Source organism: Mauremys mutica, chromosome 5 (genome assembly GCF_020497125.1).
Source record: "Mauremys mutica isolate MM-2020 ecotype Southern chromosome 5, ASM2049712v1, whole genome shotgun sequence".
In the NCBI taxonomy this organism is placed as follows: Eukaryota; Metazoa; Chordata; order Testudines; family Geoemydidae; genus Mauremys; species Mauremys mutica.
In genome coordinates, this window is record NC_059076.1 from 142,500,916 (window position 1) to 142,510,804 (window position 9,889).

General features: G+C 56.3%; 1 protein-coding gene across 1 annotated transcript in view; it reads left to right on the forward strand.

Annotated features, from left to right (window-relative positions):
- Positions 1-1,740, forward strand: part of LOC123371819 (sialoadhesin-like) — a 55,908-nt gene extending 54,168 nt beyond the window's left edge. The window contains exons 21-22 of the mRNA XM_045019677.1: positions 203-275; positions 1,382-1,740. Of these exons, the coding sequence (XP_044875612.1) occupies positions 203-275; positions 1,382-1,411 (103 nt within the window). The 3' untranslated portion in view covers positions 1,412-1,740. The remainder of the gene's footprint in view (positions 1-202; positions 276-1,381) is intronic.
- Positions 1,741-9,889: the final 8,149 nt, after the last annotated feature.

The following is a 9,889-nucleotide window of genomic DNA, read 5'->3' on the forward strand; positions in this document are numbered from 1 at the left end:
CTACTGCTAACAGGATTGTTCCTTTAACTCAAGCAGCAGAGGTCTGCTCTTCAGCTCTGGGTTCAGATCCTGCTGGTGATCCAAGCAAGGGTTTGCGATGTAGGCGGACAGACAGAATAGCGGGCCTGCCGAGTTGGGCTTTTTCTGCTCCTAAAATATCTTCTCTTAAGTGCTAACCACCCTCGCCTCCTCCCCTGCCTAGGATAATGAAGCTGGTGAAGCCGCTAAAAGACGAAAGCTCCATGGAACTGACCGGCACAAGGGACCAATCGCAGGTGCGATTCCGCAGTGTGGCTGGGTTGGTGCCGTGCTTGGGGTTTGGCCTGGGGTCACCAGAGCTGGAGCTCAGGCCCCCAGCTGCTCAAAGGCGTAAAAGACAGTGGGGCCAGCTGAACTGGGAGGCTCTGGCTGCTTTGCTGTTGTCTACAGAGCAGGCCTTGGGTTGGATACTGGGGACATGAGTTCAGGAGAGTGGGACTGATGGGGATGGAGCGGGAAGAGGGGTTAATGCACTGGGGTGCGTAAGGAGCTGAAATCCTGGGCCAGCGTTGGTATCAAACAGGATCTGGGTTGAATTTTTTCCAGCCCACCCTGCCCTGCATATGCTGGCCTATCAAAAAGGCCTGGGCATGAAAACTGCAGGCTCCCCACAGCCTCCCCCATCTCTGTCCCTCCCCCTTCAAGCTTCTCTCTCACCCTCCAGGTCCGATGAGGTATGGAGAACCTTCTCTGTGGGCCTGTCTCCCCATTTCCCCCTGCTACATGCACCCCTCACCTAGGAGCCTAATTCTTTGTGCCTGGCGCATACGGGAAGATGCAATCCATGCTGGGGTGCAGGGGTTACTTACGGACTAGATCCTCAGCTGGTACAACTCGACTTAGCTCCATTAGCTTCAGGGCACCTGAGGGCGTTGATTGGCCCGTTGACGGTGGTGGATCTCTGCCGATCGCTGGGGATCCAGCCTGCTGACATCCATGGAGCTCTGCGGATGGGCGCCAGCTGGATGTTGATAATTTAACCCCGCTGGCTAGGAAGAGTGCTGGGCGAGGGTGGGAAATCACACTCCCATTCCCTGGGCTGGCAGAGCTGAGGGCGGACGGGTCCAGGGCCGGGCACTGGGCAGAGGGAGTGCTCAGAATAGAAGAGCGGAGCGACCCCTGCAGGAGGGTCAAAGATAGGCAGGGGGCAGGATTTTAGCTCAGCAAGTCAGTGCTACTGTCTATGGCCCCTGGTCCGTTTCTGGTACCAAAGTTAACAGAGACCCGTGTTTGGTGCGTGGCCAGGGATCGTGCACTTGGGGGCTTCTCCCACGGGCTGATTTGGGGCTCTGGGGGTTTTCCCAGCAAATTCCAACCAGGAGGGATTGTGTAACTTTTCCAGGTTGACGACACCTCCTTGACCAGCAGCTAACCACACCGCCTGGCAGCACCCAGAGCAGCCACCCTGAGACCGCCTCTGCCCGGCTGGACCCGGGCAGCGAAGTTGTTCTCACCCAGTGGCACATTTTTAGTGCTCGCCATACTTGGTACGTCGCATGTGTCAAATGCAGGACTGCTGTCAATACCCAGAACTGAGCCCAGGCTGTGAAAAATCCCAGGCTGTCTCCCTCCACAAACCCTCCATGAGCACCCTCATCTGCACCCTGTGTCTCCGCCAAGCCCCCACATTTGCAATAACCTCCGGGCGTGCTGCCGAGCATCTCATCAGTCACAAAATAAACCAAAGTGTGGTGTCACAAATGTTGAAAAGTACAACCCCTCTGGGCCTGATCCCGTGTGAGGGGAAGGCAGTGGGGAAGCTCCCCCTTGATAGCACAGATGCAGGATCAGGCCCTTAAACCTAGTCACTCTCAAAGCCTATTCAACCTTCCTGGGGGAGCCCTCGGTATCTAACCATTGAGGGGTGCTACGGGTGGATCTTGGCTCTCAGGTGAGGTGTGCCCAGCAATACAGACTAAGCCCTCATGTATCTGATTTATCTAAGGGCTGCTATGGGAGAGAGTCCATACTGTGTAATGCCCTACGTATGTGCCCAGGATGGGAATTCGTAGATTATACAGCTGGGAATGGGCAACGGGGGCTGGATCACTTGATGACTCCCTGTTCTGTTCACTCCCTCTGGGGCACCTGGCACTGGCCACTGTCGGCAGACAGGACACTGGGCTGGATGGACCTTTGGTCTGACCCACTATGGCTGTTCCTATGTTTGTCCTGAAGCATCTTTCAAGCGACCGTCACTCCTAGGAGGCAGCCGCAAGAGACCCCCAGTGGAGACACCTCCTGGGCCATTTGTGATCTTCCCAGACCTGTGCAGATCTCTGAGGAGCTACGCGCCCGCCCTGGGGATACCCCGCACCCAGTGATGAGCTGCCAAAATCATAACAACCGGCTCCCTCCTCACCCCAGGAGAACACTAAGGGCCAAAGGCCTGTTCTGTACTATAGGGTCTGTCCGTGAATTGGCCAGGGTGACACCTGGTGGTGAAGTTAGGGAAATGCATGCAGCAGACACAGCATTCACAGCAGGACCAAGTACCAACCCGGACAGATTTGTTACCCCAGATCCCTCAATAGCCCCCCTCAAGGATTGAACTCACAACCCTGGGTTTAGCAGGCCAGTGCTCAAACCACTGAGCTATCCCTCCCCCACGAGGTGGAGCAGCCACTGGTCCCACTGAAGAGGCTCTGCTCCTGAGCAGGGGGAGTTGCCTAGCGGAGGATTCCTCTCAGGGTCCTACATCTCAGTCTGCTGGGTCCCATGGGGCTGGGAGCAGGCACTGCCCTGAGCATGGGGGGCAGCTTGTTTCTCAGGGTTGACTTCAGTGGAGGTTCTCAGCCTGTGGCCCTCCCCTCATCTCCTTCCCCCACCCTTCTCTTCCTGCCTGGTCACTTGCAATTCGAGGCCCACAAAAACCATCAAGTCAGGGCCTCCTGGTGCTGGGTGTCGCACAGACACAGTGAAGGCCAGCCCGTCCCCAGAGAGATGACAGTCTAAACAGCCGTGAGAGACAGCCCACAGCAGCGGCTGGGGAACTGAGCAGGGCCGCCCGGACGGGGAGGCAAGTGGGGCAATTTGCCCCGGGCCCCACAGGGCCCTCCACAAGGATATAGTATTCTATAGTATTGCAACTTTTTTTTATGGAAGCGGCCCCCAACGTTGCTTTGCCCCAGGCCCTCTGGGCGGTCCTGGAACTGGGGCACAGAGTGTGACTTGTCTGCTCCTACACACAGCGTCTGCGGAGGAGCTAGGACCCGACCCCACACTTCTGTGATCCCGGTCTCCTGCCTTAACCACTCACTCCCCGCCCATCAGCTCCCCTCTAGTTGTGCAGCCAGCCCTCTGGTCTGACTCCTTTCCCTGCAGCCCCACGGACAATCCAATTCACCACAAGGCCTGGTATCAGAACTGCAGCGTCTGCTCTGATTCCAGCTGCCCGGTGCTCCACTCCCCCTTCTCCCTGCGACACTCCTGGCCTGTGCCGCTCCTTGGGTTGGCTCTGTGCATCCTCCCCTTGTATCGGTTGTACTGTCAGTGCGGGGCATTGCGGGAAGGCTCCTGAAAGCCAGCAACAGGCGACATAAGCACCGTGGGGTCCACACTGACCCTGCGTCGACCTAATGGCAGCAACCTTGCCCCTGCCCTGCTGGAGAAGGGGGTAGCTGGCGCGTCGGCGGGAGTGAAATTGAAGTGTAGACACTTCCTTGGTTAGGTTGACATGGGCTGCCTTGCGTCGAGCTAACTCTGCAGCACAGACCAGGCCCATTTCATGTGCCTGCTGGGTGGGGGCTTAGCTAGCAAGGAGACAGGCACAGAGAGGTACCTCTCCCCTAAGAAAGCCAGCCCCCCTCTTGGCTCCCTTCTCCAAGAATTTGATCCTCCAATCTCCCTGTCCTGGCTCCATCCACCACCACCACAGGCAAAAACTCCTCTCCTAGTCCCTTCCCCACGTGTCCGGGCCCTCCTGGCCCCTCTCGGTGTGTCCTCGCTTGTGCAGCCGGTGCTGGAGCCCATAGGGCAGCACTCTCACTTCTATTTTTAGCAAGGTCGCTAGAGCGCAGCTAGTGGATGGGAGCCACACATCCCGCCCGCACTGCAGTGTAGACGCACCTGCCACCTCGGCGGGATTCTGGCTCCCCAGCCAGGTCCCACAGCAGTTATTCATCATGTGACCACTTCCAAAGTGGGCCTCCTTCCGGAAACACGACGCTCACTGCTCGCCAGCTAGGTCGGGGAGGCGGCGGGCCCCAGTGGGCAGAAGTCAGGAGACCTGGGCTTCATTCCTGGCTCTGCCACTGAGCTACGGTGTGACCTTGAGCAAGTCACTTCTCCCATCCGTGCTTCTGTTCCCTTCTCATACTTTGTCTGTCTCTACTGTGAGCTCCTGGGGGCGGGGCCTGTCTCTCGTTAGGGGTATGTACAGCACCTAGCCCATGCAGCCTGATCTCGGCTGGGGGCTTTAAGTGCTGCCTCCTCTCTGCTGCTGCTGATCCCATTGCTTATAATCCCAGGCTCCCAGTCTTGCAAATACAGATCATCAGGCTCCCAAGGGCCTGACCTCAGAGCAGGGTCAGTGGCGGGATAAGCTCCACACCCCCACCCCGCCCCACAGCCTGCCTGCATGCGGAGAGGGCTGCCCATTGTCTATGCCCGCTCCAGCCCTTGGCGGCTGTCGAGCGGTGCCGGGTGCTACTGGCTGCAGCGTGCGTTCCTGGCTGCACAGACCTAGCAAACTCATCTTGCACCGGACCACTGATGAGCCATCAGATGGTAACTTCCTTTGGCTGCCACAGGCCTACGGCCAAATCCTGAGCTCCACACTTGGCAGTTACACGTTCCTGACTTATGCTGAGCTGCCGTGGAAGTCAAGGGGGGCTTGTATCCGGAGGGGCTGGATGCCGTAAGGACCTTGGGCCATTGGGCTGCATTGCCTAGTGGTAAGAGTCACCCCTCCCCCAAACTATTTCCATTCACTCCCCACACAGATGTTCCTGATGATGCTAATTACATGTGTGGCTGCTGCAATAGACCCCTGTTCACTGCAGCTGAGATTCCCTCTCTCCGTGTCGTGCAGGTCACTAATGAGCCAGCAAATGGCAACAGTTCTGGTTCCCTGCCAGCCATGGCCAGCATGGACCCCGTGATCTCCAGGGGAGGGACTGCATTCCCCCATGGCCAGTCTCCTGACTCCCACTGCTCCCCCCAAACGGCATAATCTGTCATAGTTTACAGCATAAAATGAGATTCTCTATGAATCTGTCTATCCCCATAGATGCTCATCGAGCTAATCCATTCGAGTGGCCCACCAGGGCTGCTGTCATTAAGGTTTAGACCAACTTTCTGTTTAAAGCTCAAGTCTTCTAAGAGCTCCCAGCCCCCCCAGGGTTTCTTGGATCGAGCCTTCGTCAGCATGAACAATAGGTGGCGCTGTGAGGCTGGGTCATCACAAAACCTAAACTTAATTTCCCCAACACTAATTTCTCCCTATTGTTCCTCCCACCTTCTTGTCAACTGTCTGTAATGGGCCTCTCTCTTACCACCTCAAAAGTTATTTTTCCTCCCTTGGTATCCTGCTGCTAATTGATGTATCTCGTTAGACTGACCCAACACTTGGTAAAGCAACCCTATCCTTTGATGTATTTATACCTGCTCCTGCATCTTTTACTTCATACATCTGATGAAGCGGGTTCTAGCCCATGAAAGCTTATGCCCAGATAAATTTGTTAGTCTCTAAGGTGCCACAAGGACTCCTTGGTTTTTTTGCTCATACAGACTAACACAGCTACCACTGAAATCGGAGCCAGCAGGAATTCACCCATGGGGGGGGGGGGGTTGAACTTGCACAGCACCGTGTGGGAGAAAGGGGCTGTATTTTGTGTAAGGACGTTGGGATCTTTTCTAAACCAGATTGAAATTTCTCCATGGGTTTGTTTTGCTCGCATGGGCCTTACAGCATGTCTTGATCTAGATGGCTGCTATTTTCTCCTGCTTATTTACTGTCCTGAAATAATGTACCGTGACTTATCCTGCTGGGAGGAATGTTCTAAAGGAAAAGTATGTTAATCTCTCTGTGTTATGCAGAAGGTCAGATTACATGATCATACTGCTCCCTTCTGTCTTTATAATCTATTTTATTCCTAATGCACTTTGATACTCACGACACTAACTCACACAAAGAGGCTCTTTTCTTGGAGATTAAGAGCCATTCACATTTCTCTGTCCCAGAAATTCCCAGACGACTCCGCCTGACTGGGATTCGAGCAAAAATATAGACCTGGCCTTGGTTAACACTGGTTCAGCATCTTGACCCATAAATGGGATTAGACATGCAAGGGTTAAAGTGATCCCTCCGTGTCTGTGAAAAACGGTCACGTACCGCTGGCTGGTGTGTTAAAGGAGGCATCCACCCCAGGCTCATGTGAGAGGCTCTTCCGTGGTAGTGACCGTCCATATTCCTGGCATGCCATGGGCACGGCCTCCTTCACAAAGGTGAAGGTCGCCAGCTGGAGAACGTGAGCATGGCCACGCCACATCACTGCAGAGCACCAGGGAGACAACTACAACTGGCCTCTCACAACCTTAGGTTCAAACCTCCTGAAATTCTGCGCTGGGGCTTGTTATGCTTATTCATGTGACGTCAAGAAGTATCCTCCTTGAAATACCACACACCATGGCTAAGCCTGGAGCCATTGCTCCATTGACTCTGGCACCCACTGCTGACAGCCCCCTCAAGCCAGCAGTGCTTTGCCCCTTCTCACAACTCAACCTTCTGGCCAGGTGGCTTATAGTCCCCATCCTTTCCTGGGTAGCCAAGGCTCCAACAAACAAAGTCTAGTGGCCTTATGCCAGGTCTTTGCCCCCACTCTGGACTCAATAGTCTTTGGCCTCCATGCATTGGGAGGGGGCTCTCACATCCATTTCTCTGGTGACAAGAGGGGGACCCAGGCCCTCCAGCCAGGGATGCAGCTAAGGTCTGTGTGCTCAGACTCACTGCTGCTTCCCAGCACACCGCTTTCCTGGGCTTTGTCCCTGGAGGTCCCTTGAGCCATTTCCCACCTTTCTTCCTCCTTTAAATATCTAGCCATGACCTTCTGCCTGCTCCCTAGACTCTTCTCCCAGCTGTTGATGGTTCCCCAATTCACCCCAGCGGAGGCGGTATCTACTCTGTCTCTGAGCCCCTCAGGGGCTGCGGCAGGATGGATTCCCCCTCATCCCAGGCTCCACTGACGACCGGGCAGGCCTGGGGACTTTGGGAGAGACGTAGCTCACTGACCAGAAGGAAAATGCCAAGGGCTCTCCTGCAGTCCTCATACAGAGGGATAGAGACTCCTTCTGGGGCTCTGTATTAGAGGGCGCGGGTGTTCCTCTGCCACTGGTGCCAGCTGAGCTTTGGCTGGCACCTCGCACTGTGTCCAAGGCTGCCCCCTTGAAAGCAGCGCCGTGACTCTGGGTATACGCTGGGGTGGCTGAGAGCAGAACCTGGCAGAGAAGGGACAGGACTGGGCCATGACGAATCCAAGAGGAATTCTTTCTTGAGGCGGCTGGACACAGACACACCCTGCCGTTCCCTCTGGCTCCCTAGCTCACAGCCTGTTCTGCTTAGTGTCACCCCAAGGGGTCTGCCTCTGTCCTGGTCCATGGGAGGAATTGCGGACTACCCCGGAACTGGTGTATGTGTGTGTCACCTGGCTACCTGCACCGCCGGCTCTTTGGAGGGGGGTGGGCCAGAGCCAGACCAAAGCCGTGCAGCATCTCCACGGCAACCCCGGCGCAATCAGACACGATGGCATTAGAATACTGTTTACCGTGCTGCATTCAATCAGTTCCCAAACGTACCACTTAGTGTCAGACAAGCATAAAAATCCCGGCCCGCGTGTTTGGGCGAGGTGGCAGCAATCTCTGTCAGGAAGTGTCACGCTGCACAATGGAGACACAGCACATAATTCCACAGCTCTGTCACATGCAAATCGGGTGCTGCCACACAGACACTCCTATCGCTGGCATCCGGGATCCTGATTTTCCCCCTCCATTGTCATGCAAAGCGCTGCCTAATGCCATGTTGTCCCCAGAGCTGTTGGCAACTCGCCATCCTGCTCTGCAGAGAAAGAACGGGCTCTGGGTCTTGGGGCCTGGGTCTTCAGTCCCCCTCCCCATGGCTTTGCGGAGCCCAGCGTCCGCTGGAGCCAGCAGCCCCTGGCCCAAAGCAGGTGGCACAAGGATAAACTAGGACCACAAGGAAAAGGAAAACAGACTTGGGAAAAGATCAGTGACGGGACTCAGCCCTCAGCCTGTGTAAATCAATAAAGCAGAAGCAGGGAAGGGATAAAATCCCCCTAGCAAGAAGGAATTGTAGCTTTGTGCTGCGTGGAGCAAGACTTACTGAGCATACGCAGAAGATCCCCAGTGCTTAGCCTGGGTTAGCTCTGCAGGGCATGAAGACATTGCTTCTCAGTGAAGCGTCTATGACTTTTTGAAATGTAAGAGTGGAACTCGCCTGTGTGTGTCTCTGTTCACCTGCTTTAACCGTGTAAGTAATGCTCTCCTTTCCTGTGTAATAAATCTGTATATGTTATTGTAGGATTGACTACAAGCGTGGTCTTTGCTGTGAGGTCTAAGTTGCCACTGACTTGGGTTAAATGACTGGGCCTTCGGGACTGGGAGTAACCTGAATAGTGCCGTGAGGGACCATCCATCGCAAAGGCAGCTCACCGGGCAGCGAGACAGATCGGAGAACCCCAGGGACTGGCTGTGACGATACCCGCGGAGTTCACACTTGATGCTCGGTGGATGAACTCGAAGTACAGAACTCACAGCCCATGGGCGGGGGGGGGGGGGGTGCCCTGCTTCCTAACAGCCTCGCCGGAGGCTGGTCCTTGCGCTCTCGGGTCACTGCAGACAGCTTGACGTGCAGCCCCGAGCGTAAGTGAGGCGACGAGACAGAGCCTGGCTCGTCTGCAGGGTGAGCGGGGCTCTGCCTGTCCCCGTAAATACCTCAGGGCGGGAGAAGAGCGATGGTGGCCCACAACACATGGGGAGAAACATGGGCGGCAAGGGAAGCTTACCCAAGGGGAGGCTAGCGCCCTGTCCCGCCTCTCCTGCCTGAGGCCCCGCCCACACTCCACCCCCACTCTGCCCCAGGCCCTGCCCCCTCCCCGCTCCCTCCTACTCCCCCGCAGCTTCCCAAGGTCCCTCCTCTCCTTCACCCTACTCCGCCCCCCCAGGCGCCCGCCACTCCCACTCTGTGTGTCCCTCCTCTCCACCCATGGAGCGGGGGGGGGGGTGAGGAGGGGTGCGGCGAGCGGGTGGGGTCTCGTGGAGGAGGGGGGATGCAGTGAGCAGCAGAGACCTCAGGAGAGGGGGGCTGGAGGAGAGGAGGGGCTCCCCAGGCAGTGGGGACCTTGTGGAAGGGGAGGAGGTGAAGAACAGGTGGGGCCACCCAGGCCCAGGCATCCAGCGGCGGGTCGGCGGCGGCTGCACCAGGAGAGGCTTAGCCTCCCTTGGCCTATGATACCCGCCGCCTAGGGGGAGAAACCAGCCAGGAATAAACTGAGGCTGGAAATGAGCAGAAGATTTCTAACCATCAGAGGAGGGAGGTTCTGGCTCAGCCTCGCAATGGGTCCAGGGGGAAGACCGAGCATGCTAAGTCTAGGAACAGGATGATTTGACAGGAGAGGCTGTGTTAGCAGGGACTGGACTTAATGGCCCAGGCATTCCCTTCCCGTCCTAGACCCTAACTACTGCGGGTAGACAAGGCCTCGGCCAGCTAAAGAGAAACAGAGGCACAAGCTCTGCCCGCCGGTCACCGGCAGAGACAGAAACAGAACCGTGGTCTCCTCACAGATACTTTTGAGCCTTAACTCCTAGATCGCACCCGGAAAGCAAACCTGTGACT